The sequence below is a fragment of the Chinchilla lanigera genome, unplaced genomic scaffold, assembly GCF_000276665.1.
Source record: "Chinchilla lanigera isolate Chin_1 unplaced genomic scaffold, ChiLan1.0 scaffold00066, whole genome shotgun sequence".
Lineage (NCBI taxonomy): Eukaryota > Metazoa > Chordata > Mammalia > Rodentia > Chinchillidae > Chinchilla > Chinchilla lanigera.
The window spans coordinates 341,133-365,132 of record NW_004955467.1 but is presented as its reverse complement, the minus strand read 5'-3'; the positions used below and the strand labels follow the sequence as shown (position 1 = coordinate 365,132).

At 48.6% G+C, this 24,000-nt stretch overlaps 1 protein-coding gene across 1 annotated transcript; it reads left to right on the top strand.

Moving 5' to 3' along the window:
- Nucleotides 1–9,210: 9,210 nt before the first annotated feature.
- Nucleotides 9,211–15,430, top strand: Rnf112 (ring finger protein 112). Its single transcript, XM_005399266.2, has 14 exons — nucleotides 9,211–9,680; nucleotides 9,841–9,881; nucleotides 10,688–10,973; nucleotides 11,140–11,346; nucleotides 11,484–11,618; nucleotides 11,816–11,920; nucleotides 12,320–12,370; nucleotides 12,662–12,718; nucleotides 12,798–12,872; nucleotides 13,000–13,120; nucleotides 13,240–13,409; nucleotides 13,483–13,536; nucleotides 13,705–13,779; nucleotides 13,885–15,430. Exons 1-14 carry the CDS (start codon nucleotides 9,627–9,629, stop codon nucleotides 14,353–14,355), a joined length of 1,902 nt encoding a protein of 633 aa, XP_005399323.1. The 5' UTR covers nucleotides 9,211–9,626; the 3' UTR covers nucleotides 14,356–15,430.
- The last annotated feature ends 8,570 nt before the right edge of the window (nucleotides 15,431–24,000 follow it).

Here is a 24,000-nt window from a genome sequence, read left to right as displayed (position 1 = left end):
GGAAGCCTGAGATGAAAACTTCCTACAACAAAACCAGAGTAGATGTTGTGAATGAGTTATGCAGCAACTGTGATGAAATACAAAGCACTGGCCAATGGTTGTGTTTTACTTGACCCTAAACATGTGTGGCAAAAATAGTTTAAAAAGAAAATAACAAGTGTAAAATATCATGGAGAAATTTTCTTAGAGGACGGGGACTGGAGCTCATAAGAGATCATTTATATCAGAGGAAAAACAAAATGTTTCTGCCCAGGGAGCTATGCAAATAAATTGTGGAGCACACTGATAAGCTTACAGATGAACAGGAAGGTGCAGCATCACAAAGACCTACTATAACAACAGGAAAACAAAACATACGTGCTATCAGTGTAAGCTAAGTGATACTTGTGTATGGAACATGCAGTTGTTATGTGTGAAGACTGCCTCGGGTGTGACAGTTGAAGCAAAGTTTATTTCTGTGGTAGGCTTTTGTTTGTGTTTACATTGTAGTTCACATACGGTTTTTTGGTTTTTGTTTTTTTTTTGTTTTGTTTTGTTTTTTTTTTTGTCTTTTTAAAACAGAGTCTCGCTATGCAATTCAAGCTGACCTTGAGCTCACTTTGTAGCCCAGACTGGTCTCAAACTTGCAAAGATCCTCCTGCCTTAGCCTCCTGAGTGCTGGGATTACAGGCATACACCACCACGCCTGGCTCACATAGGTTTTCATTTTTGATGTTTTAGGTTTTGTAAGCAAGTACACAGCTGATGTGCAAATATTGGTGGCTAATCTAAGTATTCATTACACATTTGACATTTCATTTTATTGATGTCTTATTTCTCTGCTAAGGGCATGTTGTACAGTATAGTAGGAAACTTCTGACAAAACAGAAAGAGAGGTGACAAGACTGCCACATGGGAAAAGAAAGCTAAGCACATGTGCTGTCAGTGTAAGTGAAATGTGTGCATGGACAATGCAGTTGTCATGTGTGAAGACTGCCTTGGGTATGACGGTTGAAGTAAAGCATATTATTGTGGTAGAGTTCTACTGGTATTTTCATTGTAGTTCATATAAGAATTTATTTCTGATGGTATCTTTTAGGTTTGTAAGGAAGTACACAGCTGCTGTGAGAATGTTGATGTTTATTTAAGTGCACAATACATATTAAGAATTTAATAATTTATTTTAATGATATTTTATGGTCTTGTTAACTACACACTGTGCAATATAATAAGAACCTCATGACAAAACAAGACCACTGGGATGTCAAGTATGTCCTACAAAACGACCAGGAAAGCAAAAGACATGTGCTGTCAGTGTAAGCGATGCATGTGTATAGAATGTGCTATTGTCATGTGTGAAGACTGTCTTAGGTATGACAATTGAAGTAAAAATTTTTTTTGGTAAAGTGTTACTGGTGTTTTCATTGTAGTTCATATAAGAATTTATTTGTGTTGTTGTTTTTTCGATTTAGTACACCAAAAACCAGTCGATGTTAAAAATTTTGTTGCCTTTTTTATACACAATAAATATTAAAAATTCAATACTATTTTTATGATTTTTTTCATGTTAAGTACTCATTGTTTAATATAATAAAACTCATAAAATTAATTCATCAATACAAATTTTCTAAAGAATAAGCATGGGTCTGACAGACCCATGTTTCTGCCCCTTGATGACAAAATTAGTCTTACGTTCCAGGGCTAATGGCCTCAAATTTAGATTATAAACCTTCCTTTGCCAGATGGATTCTTTATTGTTTAAAGCATCCACTAAAAAGTTTATTTTTTGTTTTTTGTTTTGTTTTGTTTTTGAGACGGTCTAACTCTGCAGTCAGACTGGCCTTGAACTCACTTTGTAGCCCAGGCTGGCCTTGAACTCCCAGTCATCCTCCTGCCTCAGCCTCCTGAGTGCTGGGATTATAGGCATGAGCCACCACACCTAGCCAAAAACTTTAAACATGTAGCTTAGCTTCTATAACCATATTTTGGCATTACGTACTTTGTTTGTTAATATTCTAGAAGCCTTTCAAACTGGAAGTATCTCGGGGTTTCCTCATGCTTGGAGTCCCCATTGTCCTGTCTGCTCTCTCCTTCTGCAGAGAGTCACTGTGACTTCTGCTCTTTGTGGGGCCACCCTGACCATTACCTGCACTGAGTGGCCTTGGGAGTTGGTGTGAGCTCTGTGGGAAGGGCTACCAGAACGAGGCCCTGAGGTCAGGTACCCACAGTTGGTATTCAGCACAGGTGCAATAATATGTTCCTGTTGTGAGAATCAGTAACAGTCCTGCACTTCTCATCAGGGATGGACTCAGTCTAATGCACAGGCATCTAGGCATCTACCAGTCCACAACAGATTTACCTGAGTAACCATGATCTGTGGTGTCTGTTTATTTAACCATCACCTGCTTATTTATAACTATACATTAGGATGCTTTAAGTTTCCCTTTTTAGTTAAAAAACAAAACAGGCCAGGCATGGTATTGTATGCCTGTAATCCCCATACTCTGCAGGCTGAGACAGGAGGATTGCTGAGTTCAAGGCCAGCCTGAACCGACAATAACCTGTCTGAAAAAGACACACAAAACAAAACAACATGCCCTAACTTCTGTTCCTGGCAGTGGCAGAACCTTAAATGCCTTACAACCTTAAAACTCCAGAAGAAACTAGAAATACTAGATGAAATAGAAGAATCATCCTCTAATACTTATAACTGAAATTTGCAGAGATCAACACACTTTACTGGGCTTGGTAGAGTAATTAGCTTTTTTTGTTTTTTTTTTTTTTCTTCTTTTTTTGGTACTGGGGATCGAACTCAAGACCTTGCACTTGGCAGACAGGCGTTTGTGCCTCTGAGCTATATCCCTGGCCCTTTGGGCTTGCTGGGAGACACCTATAATCCCAGCACCCTGGGAGGCTAAGGCAGTTCAAACCTAGCTTTGGTAATTTAGCCATTTATTGAGACTGTATCAAAATTTAAAAAAAATTTAAAAGGTATGGAGGGATTGAGGATGTAGCTCAGTGAAGGACCTCAGTGTAATTCTCATTGCCAAAGGGAAAAAAAAAAAAAAAAAAACCCAAAAAACCAAAATGATCAATATGCTTGATAATGTTCTGTGTTGGTGAGGATATTCCTAAATTATATTCATGCAAGTGGCAAATGGTGTTAGGAACAGGAATATGTGTTACAGCACTGCTTGTTAGAGGAAAATGTTAGCAAAGCTCTGGATATCTGTCACTAGAGGACTGGTTTGAGGACTTGGGCAATACTGCAGTCCAGAATAGCAGTCCCCTCCAGTCTGTTGGCCATGAGCACTGAGAGCCATGGATTAAGAACATGAATCTGGCCAGGTGCATCCCTGGTTAAAATTGTGTATGATTCCCACTGTCATGCAAATAAAATCCCAAATCTGCCACCTGATCCTTGTGACCTGTTCTTTGCTGAGTGTGACCACAGTCCCCTTGCCCTGTTTCTCCTCTTCCATCTTGTCAGCCTGGCCCTGCACCAAGCCCTACCATGCTGAACTTGTTCTGCAGACTCTCTGCCAGATTGCCCGTGCTGGTCCTTGGGTGGGAAGTTCCACCCTCACTGTCTTTCTTCCAGTTAACTCCTCCTTGTCCTGCCAGCCTGAGCCACCATGACTCCTGAGCCTGGGCAAAGGGCTCCCACTCGGCTCTCTCCATTCTCTTGGGTCCTCTTACCAACATGGGCCTTGCATGGGCCTTGCATGTTTACACACAGGGGCCTGCAAAAGATCCAATTACAGCAAATTAGTTTAAAGACCAAATTGGCTTTTACTTGCAATTCTAAAATCAGGCCATCCCTCATTTCTACAGAAGGAGTGTTTCAATGAGCTGAACAAAGGAGGTTGGCTTTATAGGAAGAGAAGGGATGAAGAAAGCAGAAGCTGAGAACAAAAATGTAGATTTTTTGTGGTTGTTTCAGAGTTAGTTTCTTGGTAAAGATGAAGCAGAGGGAACATCTTTATCATGCGGGGTAAAACTGGCCCATTTGGGTATTTGGCCGTTACTTCTCCCTCTCCTGGTGTTTCAGGTCAGATAAACCACTTAGTTCGGCTTAGTGGTGTGAACTTCAACCCAGGGACTCCATTTTGTAGAAAATTGTTCCCAGCCAATGGCCTCCTCTCAATTTTACTTGGCAGGTCACAGCTTATTTGTTGTAGCCCCTTCATGCGGCACCATGTGTGGAACATGAAAGGCATTTTATAAGTATTCAGAGAAAAGGTATTTTATAAGTGTTTAGGGAAGGAGAGAAAAGGATCCACAAGGTCCCCTGCAGCGATTCTGATCCAACCTGGGGTCTGAAGTGTGGTCCTCATGTAAGCAAGCATTGAATGGTGAGGGCATGCCAGGCACAGGGAGTGGCAGAGGGTGGAGGTGGGGGCCTCAGCTCCCTGCGGGACAGGGAGGAGGGATGGAACACACCTGCGAGGCAGGGCTAGGAGGTTTGCTCAGCTGAGATTTGCTCAGCTCTCAGACCCTCAATTTCCTTAGTGGAAAAACAGGCATGCTAGCTACAGTGCTATGGGAATGGATTATGGTCACAACTTCTGAGACTACACACTGTGAACTCTAAATTGCTAGGCAGATGTTGGGTAATTGTGTATCATTGTTATTCATTATTTTAAGAAGCCCAAGACCTGATTGGGGGTGTTGAAAGGGGAGCTGAAAGCTCAGCTGTCCCCTCAGTTGCTGATGGAAGTCCCGAGAAGCTGGCAGCAGGAGAGGAGTGAAGCCCTTTTGGGGAGCCACACGTGGGCTGGCCTTTATCGTGTCTACATCATCTCCTACCCAGCTGTAGAGTTTGTGCTTTTCTGCTGATTGCTGTTCCCCAACCTCTAGCCCAAACGTGATGGTCCAAAGAGACACCCACTTGTAACCGTGTAACCATGGTCATGGATAGATTGGCAACACATGGCTTCATCTCTGGGGAACTGACAGAACTGACAGCTGCCTCTTCTGAGTCATTCATGTTTCTGTTTGGACCACAGCCTGAAACGGGCCTCGCCATTCTAGGGGCTGGCTCGGGGCAGAACTGGGGCTGCCTGTAATGGGAGTGGGCTGAGGACCCCTGGCAGGCACCATCCAGAAAGCTGAATCTTTATTTTCTCTTTATGCAGGAATTCTACGTCCAGCCTTATCTTGATCTTTATTTGAAACTAAGTTCCAGTCAGATGTGGCAACTGCTGCAGGGACTAGCACTTTCCTGAAATCTATTATCTCTCTCTGGTCCTGGCTCATCTTTCCAAGACCCACTTCTGCACTGGAAGGAGATTGGCCCTCTAGGGCCCACCTGCTCAGGCCTGGCTCTCCTGCTCAGGTGCAGAGGCCTGGTCCAGACATAGCCTTGGTGAGGGTCAAGGGAGAGCAGGGAAGCCCAATGCATCTGAGGGTAGGAGAGTGGCGGACACTTAGAACAAGGGCTGCTGCACCTTGGGGCCAGGGTGAGGGTCCTAGAATGAGGCAGCCACGTTAGGGTGACCACCAAGGCAGGTGAGGATCCTGCAACCTGTTTCCCGCTCCAGATCACCACCCTCACCCTGTACCCAGCTCACACCTGACCAGTCCATAGCACCTAGATGCTACAGACTACAGGACAGCAGGTCTCTTGAACTCCGAAAGAGCACTAGGTGGGATCTGGTGGGGTACTTTGGCTGAGGGATGACGCCAACTGGGGAAGGACTTCTGTGCCTATGTGACGCCCTTACCTCTCCTTGCTTCACAGAATGCACTCCAGCTAGGCTGTTTATCCTGTGCCTCATGGTCTTTGCATAGGGTGATTTCTCTGCCAGAAACATCTGCTCATCCCTGTGCCTTTGTCTGGCTACCCCATGTACTTGCTTCAAATGTGGCTTGTATAGGAAGCCTCAGTTGCCCAGGTCAGAAGAAGGTGCTTTTGCTTGATTCTTCTAACATCTCCCCTGACTCTCCCTCATCAGTCAGCTTATCACCCAGTACTTTCTCACTGACCTTTTGGTCACCTTGAGAGTTCATCGGTGTATTCTGGGGCCTAGTGTGATGCATGATGTGCAGTGTTCCACAAGTAATTGTCACATGGATGGCTGGATAAGTGTAAGAATGGATGGATAGGTGGATAGGTAGACATGTGATAGGTGAAGGAGTAATGGATAAAAACATGTATATATGAGTAGCTAGGTGGGTAGATGGATGGACGGTTGTGTGGGTGAGTCAATGGATGAATGTGCTGGGGGTCGTTAGATGGAGGATATTACACATGTGTGGACATATGGACAGATATACGGAAAGTAGATAGATAAAATAATACAGCAAATGAATGGTATATACACACGGATACCCATGGATAATGAAAGCATGAGTGATTGAGTGGGTTAACAGTCACCCAACAGAAAAGCTGGGGAGACACATAGCTGGACTTACTGGGAAAAGAACCTGGGCCCTGAGAACTGCACCAGGCCCATTGAAGGCCCAGAGGGAAGGGGTTGGTGGCTTGCAGCCCACACCTCGTTGGCAGAGCTAGGGAGCATCAGGTAGCAGCACTAGGAAGTGGAGGGTCCTGTGCTCACCAGGGCAGCTCACATGGGGCCAGCCCTTCTGCTGTGTGCCAGTCCTCTGGTGGGTGCACCATGATCTGCCCTCAGGAGGCTCTGGGCCTGGAGGTGGGAGATGAGGGGAGATAGTCCAGTCAAGGAACGTCTGGTCTTGTCAGGCCCATCCTCTATTTATGCATCATAAAACTGAGGCCCGGAGAAGTTCAGAGACTTGGCCAGTGTTACACAGCGAGTTGGCATCTGAATCCTCCAAAAGCCAGTTGTCTGCTTCTAATACTCTATATAGACAGGGTGGGGCTGATCCTTCCCCAGGCGTCTGCCAACTGGAACACAGAGAGATCACACCTTCTTCCCCAAGCTTATCACGATAACTTACACTATTGTTGCCATCAAAGAGACTATAGAATGTCATGGCTAAGTGCTTGGGTTGGGAAGACTGATGGTTTGGATTCTAGTTCTGCCCAGTTCTTAGCTGTGTGACTTTAAATTTAACCTCTTGGTGCCTCAGTTCCCTCATCTGTAAAATGGGAGTGACGTAAACCTCCTCCACAGGCAGCATTATTGAGGTTGAGTTCACCACAAAAAGTGCTCGGGACAGACCTATTGGGTAAGGATATGTCTGTGTGTGTACTGCAATAAGAGTGATCTCAGTGTATAGATGTGCATGAGTGTGAGGCCTAGAGATATCCATGTGTTTGTGTGTACAATGTGAGCATGTGTGTGTGTGTGAGCACAATTATGAGTCGCATATGTGAGTGCTGTGAGTCCAGCAGACAAGGTGCAGAGAATGTTTGTATTCACAGCGTGTGTGCACACAGTGTAGGGTAGGTGGAGTGGTGTGTGTGTGCGCATGCGCGTAGCTGTCTCTTGCCCACATTCGGGTCCCAGAAGCCTACCCAAACAGAGTCCCAGCCGGGGAGACTATATTTTTGGTTCTTGAGACTCATTATTCCAAGTCACCGCACTCCCTCTGCCCCTAGTGGAGAAGCTGGAACCAAGCAGAGGTCAGGAGGTAAGCTATCTGGGCTACCGAAGCAATCAGGAACCTATCCCAGGGGAAGGAGGCAGAGGAAGGGCAGGTATGGGGAGCTGTTGGCTTCAGATCTGACGACTGAGGACTGGATATGAGCACCAGGGTGGGCTGTGTGGATCTGAGCCCACATGTGTGGGCTATGGATGGAGGGACAGCAGGGGAAGTGCTGCCTGAGGCTACAGGATCAGGCCACCTTAGCTAGGAGGAGCCCACTCCTGCCAGCTACTGAGTTGTGGACCCATAGAGACACACAGAGGCTTCCCTTTGGCCCCCTTGGATCCACCCAAATCCAAACACTATGCATAGCCATCACTGTCCTGGACAGGAACAATGGCCACCAAGTGGCTGGCCAATGGGCTGGTGGCAGAGGCCCTACCTGAGGCAAGTTAGTGATATACTTGGCCTAATGGGTCCATAGTTCTCTGATCCAATTCAGGTTCTTGAGGACAACTGAGGTGCTCAAGGCTGTGTTCTGGCACTGCATATGAGGTGGATGGATGGGTGGAAGGGTGCAGTGATCATAGAGCCTGGCTTTAGGGTCCCAAAGTTACTCTGCTGTCACAGCTCAAGCTCCTCACTTAAGACTTAGGACCTACCACCTCCCACAACCCACCCCATGGGTTCTACTGTCACTCAAGTCACCTCTCCATTCCCATAGGATTGTCCAACTTGCAGGACCAGTCCTGGCTCAGTGTGGTAGTCCTGTTGCTGTGAGCCTCTGAGGCATCCTGCCTGCTGGTGGCGATCTGGTCAGAACTTCTCCTGAGTCTGAGTCCCACCACATCCCTCACCTCCTCTGCATCTCACCTCCTAGGACTTAATTGTGTCCTCTCAGAGCTCAGAGAGGTGAAGAACTCAGGGCTACTCAGGGAATTGAGCCCAGACCAACCATGGTCCAAAACCTCAGCTGCATCAAACCCATCAGGAGTTAGCTTTCCAAAACTGTAGTCACCTGAAGGTGCATCACATCAGTCTGGAGGCAAGAGGCCCCAGGGAGGCTCTGGTGCCTGCAGCAGGCACAGGAGGGTGTCTCTGGTAGGGTGAGGAGGCAGAGGCAGCAAAGGTGTGGTGAGAGAAAGCCTCGAGAGGAGGTCTCAAGCTGGGAATCAGGCTGGGCAGTTTGGGTTATGGTCTGATAGCTGCAGGGAGCCCTGGAAGGTGTCTGATCAGTGTTGGGGCCACCTGTGTCAGGAACATCCACCCTGGCTGTGCAGAGGAGTATGGATGGGAGCAGGTGAGGGGCCCAGTCAAGGGCAGCTGCAAGGTTCAGAAGTGGCTCTGCTCAAGGAGGGAAAGACCAGGGCGCTTGCAGGCCCAAGGGTGCTGAGGAAGCTTGCAATGAGACTGATCAGTGATGCAGCCCTGGGAGAAGGTGGCAGGATATACAGACCCGCGTGCAGCCCAGTGGTACCCTGTAGGCATCCCATGGTAAAAGCAGGAACAAATAGACCCACACGAGCTTCTTGGGCTTTGGTACCCTCCTGTTGCTTTCTTTCCCATCCCCACACCTCTCTTTGCCCACCCTGCCCTGTGGCCCTGAGGGGCCCTGGCTGGCCTAGAAGGGGAAGTACGGCCCACGGTCCCGCCCAGGGCCTCTTCCCTTTTTGCAGAACACACACATGGCTTCTCTCTCTCTCTCTCTCTCTCTCTCTCTCTCTCTCTCTCTCTCTCTCTCTCTGTCCCCCTCCCCCTCCCTGTCCTTATCTTTCCCTTCAGTCTCCATGGCGACTCACCACCTCGGCTTGCCTGCATCCCAGCCTCTGCCAGGGATTCTGAGCCAGCCTCTTTCCCCACCTCCCTCCCTCCTCAGAAGCCCTGCACCCGCAGCCCTGTCTCCTCCCCCTGGGGTGAGTCCAGCGGCAGCCTCCTCTTTCCGGACTAGCAGACCCACCGGCACACTGATTCTCCTGCTCTGACAGAGTCAGCTCCCAGGGGAGGCCGTCCCCCACCCCTCCTTCCAGGGCCACAGCTCAGCCAGCCCTTCAGGAAAGGCTAACCTTACCTCCAGCTGAAGGTCTCAGGAGCTTCTTCGCTACGTGGCAGACCCTCTCCCACCTCAGCCTCCCATGCCGAGGCACACCTTGTCAGTCACTTCCTTTTGTCATCGGCTTGGCAAACGGGCAAGTCTTCAGTCCTCAGATCTGGGGTGGAGGCTGGGGGTGGGAAGGAGCCTCCTGGGATGGGGGATGGGCCTGGGGAAGGGGAGGAGGGGCCCCTGGAAACCCAGGTTGAAAATAGGAGTCTGAATTCTGTTTTAAATACCCACCCCCTCCTTTCCAGGAGCGAAAACGGAGCTTCATGGGAAACAGCAGCAACAGTTGGTAAGCGGCAGGGCCTGCTGGGCTGGGATTGGTGCAGTGGGCCTGGCAGGTCAGCTGGAAATGGCTGGGCCAGGAGCACGGAGTCCTGTGGCCAGGCCCAGCCTGCTGAAGGCTCCACAAGGCTCTCATGGGGAGGGAGGAGCAGGCCGGATTGGCCAGGCTGCGGAGGGATGGACAGGGACAAGAAGGTGGGTGCTGCAGGAACGCAGATGCTCGGCTGAGACTGGAAGAAATTTTCTAAGAGCCAGAGCCATCTGCTCAACTGTAAAACAGGCTGCTTGGGCACCAGGAACCTTCCATCCTCTTGATGTCCCAGCAGCTGGGGTCCAGAGTTTATCACTGCTTGGAGGATCTGGTTGAAATCAGCTCCTCCCTGAGGGGCTCTGACACACAGATGGGGAGAGGGGTTTCCCAAGCATGGACATCAGGCACACATGTCATGTCAGATGCTGCCCCATGCCCACGCGCTGGTGCCACTAACCTCTCCATTGCACAGTAAGGAAATTGTGGCCCAGAGTGGGAGAAGACCTTGCCCACTGTGGGATGTGACAGGCAGAGCCAGCTTTCTCACTCTTGGGATCCTCTCACCATCATTTTGTCTTCCTGACTCTGGAGCCACCAAGGTCCGTTCAAGTGAGTGAGGAATGGGCAGAGCTCAGCTCCTCTGGCAGCAGCTCCATCAGTGCGTGGAGACCCTAAGGGAAACTGAGGTGGCACAGAGGGAGCTCTATCCCCAGCCGTCAGCCTGACCCCAAAACCCTGCCCCAGTGAACATTCTACTTTCAAATGGCCTGTCCTTCCCCCAGGTCCCATGCACCATTCCCCAAGTTGGAACTGGGTCTGGGGCCCCGGTCTGCTGTTCCCCGGGAGCTGCCCGCCTGCTCCATCTGCCTGGAGAGGCTGCGCGAGCCCATCTCGTTGGCCTGTGGCCACGACTTCTGCATCCGGTGCTTCAGCACACACCGTGTCCCCGGCTTCGAGCCACCCTGCTGCCCCGAGTGCCGGAAGATCTGTAAGCAGAAGAAGGGCCTCCGCGGTCTGGGGGAGAAGATGAAGCTCCTGCCGCAGCGGCCATTGCCCCCTGTGCTGCAGGTGCGGGGACCAGGCCTTTACATGGGGTAGGGTGCGTGGAGGTCTCTAGGTCAGATCCACGGAGTAGGGTGGCTTTGGGAACGTCAGAACAGGGCACGGAGTCCCAGGCTGGATACACTCCAGACATGGGTCTCCTGGATAACTCAGTGGACCTTTTCCTGTCCAGGAGAGCTGTGCAGTTAGGGCAGAGCCACTGCTGCTGGTGCGCATCAACACCTCAGGAGGCCTCATCCTCAGGATGGGGGCCATCAACCGCTGCCTGAAGCACCCCCTGGCGAGGGACACCCCCGTCTGCCTCCTTGCCGTCCTGGGGGAGCAGCACTCAGAGAAGTCTTCCCTCCTCGACCACTTGCTCCGGGGCTTGCCAGGCCTGGTGAGGGCAGGGCTGGCAGGAGGCTGGAGGGGGGCAAGGCAGGAGCCCTGGGTTGGCTATGGGTGAGGAGCTGAGTCTGAAGCCCAGTCTCCGGGGATCCGGAATGGACCAGCTGATGCCCGCTTCTCTGCCTGCAGGAGCCTGGTGGTGAGGGCAGCTGGTCCAGAGGAGGAGAGGGGTCCCTGCAGGGGTTCAAATGGGGTGCCAGTGGCCTCAGCAGGGGCATATGGATGTGGAGCCACCCCTTCTTGCTGGGGAAAGAGGGAAAGAAGGTAAGAGGAGGAAGGGAAGAAGGAAGTCAGGGTTAGAGCAAGGAGGGGAAAGTGTGTGGGGAGATAAGGGGAGAGAGAAAGACAAAGAGGAGAGGGGAATCAAGAGGGAATGCTCTGGGGCTTTGGGGTGAGCACAAGAAGTCTGGTCCAGGGGAACAGACCTGACCCCTCAGCCCGTCCTCCTCACCCCCGGGTAGGTGGCTGTGTTCCTGGTGGATGCGGGAGATTCCATGAGTCCCGAACTGAGCAGGGAAACAAGGGTCAAACTCTGTGCTCTCACCACGATGCTGAGCTCCTACCAGGTAAGAGTGGCCTGGGGGTCAGAGTCCTCATCCCAAGTGCCCTTTCCCACCCCAGCTTTTTTAAGGCAGAAGGTATCTCACAGACTTTGGTGTCTGGGGTCCCTGCAGGTTTTAGGGGTGTCCCTGGAAGAGGGAAGATGCTTATAGTCTGTGGAAGTGGAAGCATGGGTGGGCTGATGATCCTTGGTTCTGGGGGTAGGGGGAACTGAAGGTCTGCAGAATGCCAAGACCATTTCAGTCTGGGAGGTATAGATCATCTGCACGCATGCAGAGGCCTCGTGCTGGGCCTGTCCTGTGTTCTGAGTCCCGCGGCTGCCCGGGAGCCCCTCTCACAGGGCCTTTCCAGCAGCGCTTGGCCTCTGTGCACACCCTCCTGCATCCTGTTCTCCCTGATTCCAGATCCTGAACACCTCCCAGGAACTGAAGTACATAGATCTAGACTATCTGGAGGTGAGGAGATTTGGGCACAATGCAGCCCTGACCTAAGGTCAGGGGCCTTGGCCAGAGGAAGCTAGGGTCTTTTTGGTCCAGCCCAGGATTTTATGGCCCTTGAACTGGGTTGGAGGGTTTGAGGGTGGAGGATACAGCACAAGATGCCCGGTGTGGGGGAGACAAGAGAACCTCAGAACTGGGAGGTGGGAAGCTTGACTCTTACAGAGAGGCATAGTGGTGGCAGATAGCCTGAGACAAACTGTACCCCTCGGAGGGCCCTGCCCTGATATTCTCTGTGTCCACCCCCAGATGTTTGTCCATGTGGCTGAGGTGATGGGCAGGCATTATGGGATGGTGCCAATCCAGGTGAGACACTTGTTTCTAGACTCATCAGCTTAAACCTTGACCGTCTCAGCTGCTGGTGTCAGGACCCCTTCTCTTTTAGCATCTGGACCTCTTAGTTCGTGACTCATCCCATCCCAGCAAGGCAGGGCAAGGTCACATGGGTGACATCCTCCAGGTGAGCAGTGCAGAAGGAGGGGCTGGAAGATGAGACAAGGGCAGAGAGGCTGGGCGGGGGCTCGCGGAGGGTGCTCACAGTTGGAGGCCAGACCCTGGCCAATGGCCCTCTTCCCTTCTTCTCTCAGAAGTTGCCGGGCAAATACCCCAGGGTCCAGGAGCTTCTCCTAGGGAACAAAGCCCGCTGTTATCTCCTGCCTTCTCCAGGCAGGCGGTGGATGAACAAAGGCCAAGGAAGCCCAGGAGGTGGTGAGTGTCCCTAAAACAAAGTCCTCCCAGCTCCCTAGAACCCCCTGCAGTGTCTAGTCCCACCGAGCCTTTCCCCTTGCAAAGCCCTGGTATCCTCAGTATGAAGAACCTCTTTTTAGACACAGATGATGATTCCTGCCACCTCCTTCGGCCCTATGTCTTGGATGTGCTCAGCGCAGCCCCGCAGCACGCTAAGAGCCGCTGCCAGGGCTACTGGAGTGAGGGGCGCACCGTGGGCAGGGGAGACAGACGCCTGCTCACCGGGCAGCAGCTAGCTCAGGAGATCAAGGTGTGAAAACCCCCTAGAGCCCTGGCACTCGGCAGGTCCCTGCTTTCCCTGACCTGGTGGTGTGTCTCTGCAGAACCTCTCGGGCTGGATGGGGAGGACGGGGCCTGGCTTCAGCTCTCCTGATGAGGTATGGAGTCCCCCTGCTCCCCAAGGATGGGTGTCTGGGAGAGAGGAGGGCAGGTGGGGTCTGGGCTGAGCACGGGAGGTGGGAGTTCGGGCCTGGGAGCAGAGATGAAGAGCAGGTGGCCAGGCCAAGGAGGAAGGAGGGAGGCAGCCAGGGCTTTCCCGTGGACAGATGGCTGCTCAGCTGCATGACCTGAGAAAAGTGGAGGCTGCCAAGAAGGAGTTTGAGGAGTATGTGAGGCAGCAGGTAAGCCCTGGGCCTACAGGGGAGGCAGGGACAGGCCAGATGCTGGGGCGGAGGTGCCTGGGTCTCCCAGGTGAAGCCCTTTGTTCTCTCTTCCTGTCACCACAGGATGTGGCCACCAAGCGCATCTTCTCTGCACTCCGGGTCTTGCCAGACACCATGCGAAACCTACTCTCCTCCCAGAAGGATGCTGTCTTGGCCCGTCATGGAGTGGCCTTGCTGTGCAAGGAGCGTGAGCAGACCTTGGAGGCCCTGGAGGCTGAACTGCAGGCCAAGGCCAAGGCCTTCATGGACTCCTACACCATGCGCTTCTGTGGCCACTTGGCTGCAGTTGGGGGTGCTGTGGGAGCTGGGCTCATGGGCCTGGCCGGGGGCGTTGTGGGTGCAGGCATGGCTGCGGCTGCACTGGCGGCAGAGGCTGGGATGGTGGCAGCAGGGGCGGCAGTGGGGGCCACGGGGGCTGCTGTGGTGGGGGGTGGTGTGGGTGCAGGGCTGGCTGCCACTGTGGGCTGCATGGAAAAGGAGGAGGATGAGAGGGTGCAGGGAGGAGACAGAGAGCCTCTTCTCCAGGAAGAGTGACAGCCCAGGAAATGTTAAAGAGTGGGAGAGATGTGGGGTTGGGGAGAAAATAGAGGATGAGGCAGGGGCAATACTAGGGATTTTGAGGGGCCCACATGTACCACAGTGCCCCTGTTGAAAGCCCACTGTTTAGACCCTGGCCAAGCTGGGACACAAGGTACATCCAGGAACCTGGGGAGGTTTTCTGGGGCCAGAAAGCAGCCAGTGGGTAGAGCACAGGGTCTGTTTCTGTTAGTAGAGGATTGTTGATACGCTGCTGTCCTGGTCCTAGGTAAACTTGACCCGGGGTTTTCCGTTATGAGTGAGGCTGCATCCTCCCTTCTCCAGTTTATTTTCCTGGGTGATCTTGGATTGGAGCAAGGTTGAGCAGGTGCTACCTTGCAAGTCTGTCCCTGGGTCAAAGGCTGTGTCATCTCACAGATGGAAGAGTCCCCAGGATGGTTGGGTTTGGTGCTCAGGAGTGAAGAGCACCGACAGGAATGGGGAGGAGAAGAGGAAGGGATGCTGGGCCAAACCAATGAAGCAAGTTGTGACAGACGGTGGCCGGGACCCCACAGTAGAGACACTTGCTCCCAGGATGTATTCCAGAGGGACTAAGGTGGCTGCCTGCCTTGCCCAGGCAGCCTGGCAGCTGTGTGTGTGCACCCTGAGTGGTCCTGTGCCTGGCTTGGGTTCATGCCGTTGACCAAGTTCGTTCAGACAGAGGAGTGCCCATGTTCTTTGTGGAACGCCCTTTCCACAACAGATTAAATGCCAAAGAATCACACTTTAATTGCATTCTGAGCTAAACTAGTCTATTCCAGATTCTATCAAAGCCTCATAAAGGAACCAAAGGGAACAAATTCTATCCTTAAACATGTCATTTTTCCCTTGAGCTTGTGAGGGACCACTCTGCTCTGTCTTAGAACACCTCTTTGATGCTGCTCCCCGAATACCAGCTCCATGGGGAGTTTGTGGGAAGCATCTCTCTGGAGGACAGAAAGTCCTTCTAGGAAGATTCTGGGCTACTAAAGTGTAAAGTGTGCTGGGCACATGACCCTTTATTTTCTGAAAAAATAAAATGTGTGTACGTGAATGTCAGCTTCCCAGTACATTACTAAAAGAAGAATTCTGCCTCCAGAGGACTTCAGGGTGTGTGTGTGGGGGGTGTGGATCAAGCAGTTTCATTATTGGATGTGTGACAGAAAAAGGGACACTGAAATTTCAAAGTGATCTGTGCAGTGTCAGAGCCTAATACTTGGCTGCAGCAGGAGGGTTCAGGCCAAAGGCCAGGTACATGGCCACCTGTGTAGGCTTCTCTACTAGGACGTGGCAAGGTCCTGTTCCTCTTGTCTCTCCTGTGAAACACTGCCTCAGATGACACTGATGCAAACAGATATCAGCTGGAATATGTCCCCGCCGAGGACAGAATAGAGGTATCAATAGAGAGGCCTTGGTAAGACCCCTGAGAAAAGAGGGCCCAGGGTCCCTTAGGCAGGACTCAGCCAACTGGGTGTTCACCTGTGTGGTTCTTCTTCCAGCCCCAGCTCCCCATCTAGAAGTTATGATAGTGGTCACTGCATCCAGACCTTGCATTTTATAGCTGCAAATTTTTGGGGGGTGGAATCAAACTCATGACCTTGTGCTTGATAGGCAGGCGCTGTGCCGCTGAGCTATATCCCCGGCCTTATAGATGCAAATCTTGAGAGGGAAGCCCTGAATGAGCTGCCCAGCTGATGACAAGGAAGCAGGGGAGCCCCAGAGTCCAGACTGGCACTATCCACGGACACAGACATCCTAGAACATCTTGTGAAGCTCAGCTCTGCTGAAATTGAGACTTTCCTTTTCTTCCTCTTGACTAGGTCCAGCTCTGGAAAACTATGGGGATGACAGAGGTGGAGGACAGGGTCTGAGACAGATGCCTTTACAGTCAAAGTTGCAGTTAACCCACTGGGGACAAAATACATAATGTAGAGAAATCCCCAGTCCCCAGTTGGGGTGGGTGGAGTAAAGAGAGATGAGGGTGACTCTCTGTTGGAAACTGGGCCAGGGGTGGGGACAGGGTCTAGACTCTGTGTAGTGTTTGTGGAGGAAGGTTTTCTGGAAACATCTCTGTGAATTCTTCCATCGTCATCTGGTGGACACATGAGTTACAAAGCCTCCCAGAGGGCGGGCTGGCAGGCACAGGGCTCAAGGGCCTCTGAGGACTCGAAGGGTGGTGGTGGCTAGAACCCCCCTCCCACACCCCGCAGAGGCATTGGAACAGATGCTGCAGTCAACTTCTTGCTCTTTGAACAGATGGGGAGAGGTTGGCCTGGCTCGGGAAGCTTCTGCAGAGACAGGCTGAGTAAACTCAGTGACATCTGCCTTCTGCCTTATAGCTGTCAGAGCATTTCCCCAAGCACCATCTCCATAAGCCTTAGCACCACCTTGTGCAGGATGGAGAGGACACGTTTTTAATAGGATTCACCAAAACAGAGAAGTGACCCGGCTCAGCAGGAGCAACTCATCAGAGACGAGCCAGAACCTGAGCCCGAGATTTCTAACACCAGTCCCCTGCTCACAGAGCCTTCACGGACCCTGCCCCATCCTCTGGCTGCCAAAGTGTACAATTTCATTTTTGTTTCTATAATGAAATATCTGAGGCTGTGGCCTTTATAAAGAAAAGAGGGTTATTTAACTTACAGTTTTGGAGGTTCAAGGGCATGCTTCCAGCATCATGTCAGCTCTAGTGAGGATCTTGTGGTGGTCACCATGGCATGATGGTAAGGTGTACAAGAGGGAAAGCTCACACAACAAGCCAGGAAGCCATGGAAACTACACTAATCCCTTCTAAGGGCCATGTTCCCGGTGACTTAGTGACCTGTCACTAGGTTTCACTTCTTAAGGTTCTTTTACTAGGACTACACGGGGGATCTATCTTCCAATGCATGGATTCCTGGGGACACACTTATAATCATGTTCAAAAAATAACACTGAGATTTTAACATCAGTTCTATAATTCACCAGAGCCCAAGTAACTCTGTGGCCAAGGTCTCTACAGCATACTAAGATCTGGCTTGTTTTCCTTCTCTGACCTGCTAAGAGTCACCAGCTCTAAGATTCTCATATGTCGAGTGTCTGGTTAGAGATCTGTTGATTTACCTTGTCACTGATGCCTCTGTTGGGGCCTCTGTCATAATGAGGATGGCAGTACCACAAGACAAAAGGAAGCTGCACCCCAAAGCACTGTGGTCACATGGAACAAGAGCCCCAAGGCCACTGACCTGCATGATTCTGTGTTGTGAACCAACTCTCACTGCATTAAGTGGAGAACTCCCTAGGACGATTTCTTACCACACTGTTGCCTCCCTTACCCTAACTAACACAGAAATGTGCTTGTGAAATGGGATGATTTCATCATAAACACCTAAAATACTGCTGGTATGGTGGCAAGCAGTAAGGAAACACATGGCTGGGCCCATGTTTTGTCATGACAAACATTTGCTAAACTGTTGCCTACAGTCACTTGGAAGGCAGATTTTGTGCTGTTGAGGAAAACGATTTTTTAAATAAAGTCTCCTGCCCACCCAGAATATCCTCCCCATCATGCAGAAAAGAAAGAAAACAGCTCTGTTATTGAATATGTATTCAGCCAGACTCGGATATGTCATGTGTAATTTGCTAATGCCATTACAAAGGCAAAAGAAATCTTACTTTATTTGTGATTCTTTGTTTTGAGGCAGGGTCTCACTATGTAGTCCAGGCTGGCCTTGAACTTATTTATATAACCCAGGCTGGCCTCAGACTCATGGCAATCCTCCTGCCTCAGCCTCCTGAGTGCTGGGATCACAGGTGTGTGCCACCAAGCCCGGCACCAACCTTATTTATATAGACTCACAGGTGAGGCCCATGTCATGCACATTCTCATGTGTGAGGGACCTGTCCGCAAGAGAGAAGACTCCACAGCATCATGCTTTCATAGTTTGCTCTGAACCAATCTAGTCACTGGAGTTACCATCTGTCTAATTCATTGCCTTTGAGGAAGAAAAATTAAAGCATTTTTGAAAATCTCTTGGACAAATGGGTAGTCTAAGCACGCAGGCTAACACCCCTTCTGTGTGAGAGTGATAGAGTACCAGCTTCCTTGATGCTTATACTTGAAAGAGATGGCTCCACGTCCTTCAGAAAAAGTCCTGGGTTTTAATCCCATTAAAAGTTTTATTTTACCTTTAAAATATTTGCTTAAGTATCAGAAGAACAGAGGAAATTTATGTTGTCTTTGTGGCTTGCACTTTCATAAGATTAACTACCTGAGTAGACACTACCCTCTGTACCAAAGCTACTCTTGCCTATTTCTGTTTCTTCAAGGATTGAATTTAATACATCTCTTTTCATCTGTGGAGGGCCACAAACAGGCCTCTTAGGCCAAATATGTTCACTGGAAGAAAGAGAGCCTCTTTATTAAATGGTGCTGGAAAAATTGGCTCTCTGCATGCTGAAGACTAAAACTAGACCCAAGTCTATCACTATGCTCTAAACTAAAATCAAAATGGATCAAAGGTCTAAATATTAAAACAGTGAATTGAATCTACTGGAAGAGAAAATAGGTAGAAGTCTTGAAGACATAGGGGTAGGCAGAGACTTCATGAACAAAACCCAGATCTCATGGGAAATACTACAAAGAATCAACAATTGGGATCTTATTAAAACCTTTTTCACAACAAAAGAAATCACCAACAGAATAAAAAGACAACCCACAGAGTGGGAAAAAGTTTTAGGCAGTTGCCCTTCAAACAAAGGATTTATATCTAGAACATATAAAGAACTGAAAAAAATCAGGCCCCCAAAATTCAAAGACCCAGTCCAAAAATGGGCATCTGAGATGAATATGCACTTCTCAGATGAAGAAATACAAAAGACAAATATGTGAAAAAATGTTCAACATCATTGGTCATTCGAGAAATGCAAATTGAAACAATGATGAGAGTCCATCTCACTACAGGAAGAACTGCTATCATCAAGAAATCAACCAATAACAAATTTTGGTGGGGCTGTGAGGAAAAAGGAAGGCTTCTCCACTGTTGGTGGGAGTGTAGACTGGTGCAACCACTGTGGAAATCAGTATGGAGATTTCCCAAAAAACTAAGATTAGAGGTCCCATTTGTCCCAGCTATTCCCCTTCTAGGTATATTCCCAGAAGAATTAAATACACCATACCATAGTGATATATGTGCACCTATGTTTATAGCTGCAAAATTTGTGATAGCTAAATCTTGGAAACAATCCAAATGCCCATCAACTGAGGAGTGGATAAAAATGTGGATTTTTTATACAATGGAGTACTACTCAGCCATAAAGAAAGATAAACTTGAGACTTTTATAGGTAGGTGGATATAACCTGAGACCATACTCATTAGTGAAATAAATCAAATTCACATGTGTAAACATCATATTGTCTCTCTGGTGTGAGAAGCTGAAAGAGTAAATAAGGTCCGATGTGTACAATAGATATTGTAAAATGGGAAGAAACTGTTCAAAAGGAAAGAGGAACTAGGGTAGGGAAAAGGGGAAAGGAAGGAAGGGAAAAGGAATAAAAATACAAGATACTTATACTACTAGTTTCTCTTAGTTCATTGAAAAGAAAAGTTTGTGCTAATGTTGTTTGGAGAATTTTTATGCCCATATCTGGTACTCTAAGTAACTACTTTGAAGATAACAATACACAATATATTAACTATTGTTACTCTCCTATTATTTTGTATTGAAATTTTGTTTTATTTTTTACATAAACAAACAAACAAACAAAAAAACCACCCTCTTTATAGGATTCCATAATGGGAGCTCCCAATTTTGGTTATGAAGACTACCAGTCTCAGACATTTTGTGGCAAGTTTAGGGCTTCAGTATTGGGCTGCAGTATGAATTGTGTTTGCTTCAGTATTACCAAAAGTTACTCGGGAAGAAGGCCTCACCTTTTCTCTGCTGAAACTCTCATTGTTGAGCTTGTAAGTCCAGACTGCTTCATCTTGGGAATACACAATGGAGCTGATAGGAAATACGTGATTATGAGCACCATAACTGGGAACACAGAAAAAACTGTGTTAAAAACAATGTATTTGTTTCTCGTAAGTTGTGAGTCTCACAGTAACTAAAATCATCACTACTGTCAAGAGGCCATGCTGTGCTTGGACAAGTATCCCCCAGAGGCCCATGTGCTAAAGACCTGGTCCCCAGCCCCTGGTACTATGGGGGAGGATGGGACACTTGAGAGGTGGGACCCAGGTGAGGAAGCTAGGTCACTGGGAGGTGCCTGTGAGGGGGTACTCTGAGTCTAGCCCCTTTCTTGCTTTCTGTTTCTTGGCTACACTGAGGTGAGAAAATTTGTTCTACCACCTGCTCTCATCATGATGCACCACCTCACCTCAGGCCCAGAAGCAATGGGCCAGCTGAACATGGACTGAAACCGTAAGTGACAGCAAGATTCTCTTTCTTATAAGTTGATTTTCTCAGTGTTTGTTACAGTAATGCAGGCAAACAAGGCTGTTATTATAATAACACAGGAAATGCATTAGAATGACTCTTTGATTGAATGGCCCAATATCAATTATTCTAGAAATGAAAAATTTCAAATCCTTGTGTGAACCCCAGTCTGGTCCTCCTGAGGATCGAGCTTCACATGGAAAGTGTGAAACCAACCGGATTTTTCTTTCTCTTTGCTAGTCACATCAGAACACTTGAGAAGGTCTCTACCAGTGTGGTGTCAGCCTGTCTCTCCTCTGGAATATCTTTATGTATAGAAATCTCCCCACTGGCTGATAAGGGTGATAGACTTCCTCTAGAGGTTCCTTCCGGGTCTCTCTGTCTTTATGTCTCAGGGTTTCCAGGGAAGAGAGAAGCCCCTTTAAGTATTAAACATGATTATAAAAGGACTTAGCTAAACTGGGCACACGATACGGTTTCAGACCCAAATTCTTAGGCTTGCCAGACAAAAGTTCAAAGGAACCACTGTGCTTGCTTGCAGAGTTTGCTCTTATTTTTAGCAAGGCTAGCGGTCAAGCTGAATGCCAAATGAACTTTTTATTTATTTGGGGGAACCATCTCATTGAGGGGGTTAGAGGTGGGGAGAGAGGGCTGAGAAGACACTGAGGATAATGAGATTTGACACCCTTGGCAAGACAGGATCTCTCTGATCTTGCTGTGGCTGAAAGCGCTGGATGAAGTCTTTAGAGTCCAATTCATCTGCTGTACTTGTCCAGAGAGCTGAGCATGATCAGGCTCATGATAGCAAGATTTGCATCACTCCTGGATGACAGTGGGCTTCAGGCCACCTGGACATCCTACAAATCAGAATGAGGCAAAATGTCTTACCTTCAGCGTGTCTTGATCCTATGGAATCCACCTGCCACCAGGTACCTGGTGACACTGGCCAAGGAGTGCCTTCTCCAAGTACCTTGGGTAAAGACTCCTGTGTGTAAGGTAGCCTATTGTTTAACAAAAGGTCTCTGTCATGTCTGGAGTAATACCATCTGCTCTGTAGGCATAGTAGGGATGGAGAGCCTTTAAAATTCCTCTTTGACTGAGATGATTTTTGCTGGTGATGCAACATTTTTTTTTTATTTTTTTTTTTGTCTTTTTGAGACAGGGTCTCACTATGCAGCTCAGGCTGGACTTGAGCTCACTTTGTAGCCAAGGCTGGCCTTGAACTTGCAATGATCCTCCTGCCTCAGTCTCTCAGTGTGGGATTACAGGTGTGCGCCACCATGCCTGGCTCGTGATGCAACATTATTAATCAAGCAAGTGAGAACCATGGTACAGGAATCATTCTGTTAGTTAATTACCTTCATCCGCTGAAAAACCTTTAGAATGTTTCTTAGTCCATTTCCTTTTGTGATTGTATCAGTCAGTGTTTATTAGAGAAATATAACACAAGATATACAAATATATAAACATTTACAAGATTGGCTTACAATGGCCACCCACATAGTTGGATGAGGAAGCGTGCAGAGGGTGTCTGCACACTGGAGACTGAAGGATTCAGTCCAAGGCCTGGAGCTCACTGCAGTGTCCTGTGTGAGTCTGTATCAGAAGCCAACGGGGCTGGGCTGGAAGCCAGGAGACGACATCTAAGGTGAGGGCTGCGGGGGTCAGCACTGAAAGTGTGCATATGAGGTGCTTTGCTTCTAGGCTGTGATGTGGTGAGTCTTGCAGGGGATCCTGAAGGGTCAGCTGAAGGACTCTGAAGGTGGAGCATGGCACGACTGGGAGGGAGGCCATGGCTTTGCAGCTGAAGGTTATGGAAGACATTTTCTCTGCTGTTTCCCAAGCTGTCCCTAATACTATCAGCTCTGCAGTTCCCAAAGCTACCCGCTCAAAGTAAACATGTGTTTTCCTTGAACTATCGTTTGAGCTCCTTTCTCACTGAACTCTTTTTGTTCTCGTTTAGTAAAGAACACCTTTATTCTTATTGTGTATTTAAGACAGTGTGCTCCGTTAATAAACAGTGTGGTCAATAAACCCACTCCTCTGTGTCTATGCCTTGAGTCTTCCTTCATCAAAGCAAGAGTCTTCATCAGAGATCAGTCCCAATATTAATTGGGAAACTACATCCCCAACATTGACTGGGGAGCCCCAGTATTGACTGTGGAACTACAAAGGTGAAGACTGGAGCTTCTCTGCAAAGACAGAAGCAGATCCGTCCTTCTTCATTTCCACTTTATACCATCCAGGTGAGGAGCTGCCCTAGGGTAGGTGTACCACACACACCCTAGGGTGTGGAATTAATTGCTGAGCTGATTTAGTTAAGCTTCTCTTACTGAAGCTGACACAATCAACCATCACAGTGATGCATATTTTAAAAAATGAATAAAATTCAGGTGTGTTCAGGTGAGACTTCCAAATGTGAGCTCTGCTGCTTGTGAATGCTGCCTTTGCTGTTTTGCATGAAAATCACCTTTTTGCTGCACGTGAGTGGTAAGGCTAGAATGACTCAGCTCTTAGTTTTCTATGAGATATTTTAGTTCCTGTCAAAATCTAGAATCTATTTTTGCAAATCTTCCATATTCCATGAAGACCCTAAGCAGACATTTACATTAGTATGTAGGTTTGTTTTAAATCTTGACCCCAGATGGCAGCCCTAATAACTGCTATTAACCTGGTTTATGCTGATTTAATTCTAGGCAAAAGATAAGCTGCTAAGGTTTCCTGAGCAACCATCACAGCACAGGAAGGTTTACGCATCCCTGGCCATACATGACCCCATGAACTATAAAAAGACAAAAAGTACGGTAAACCTGAAGATCTTAATTGGCTTTTATTTGTCATTCTAGAACATAACTCCTCATACTCTACAATGATACACCTAACATTATTTCAGTGTTCTTCCAGGCCTGGTTCATTTTTCCTCATTCTTTTTCTTTGCTTATAGTCTTTGCATAAAATCTTTCCATCTATTTTCAGACTCTCCATTTTGCCAGTTCAAAACTACTGTTGAACTCCTTTAGCTCCTTTAGTGAGTTTTACATCATACTTATTATTCTTTTTAACTTCAGGATTTCCATTTGATGTTTTCTTTAAAAAATAATTTCTAGCTTTTAATTTATTTTTTAAAATGTGGTGTAACATCCTCTATCCTCTTGCTTCTTTTCTCCTACTAGGGTCCTTCTTCCTGTGGTGAGTCTAACTATT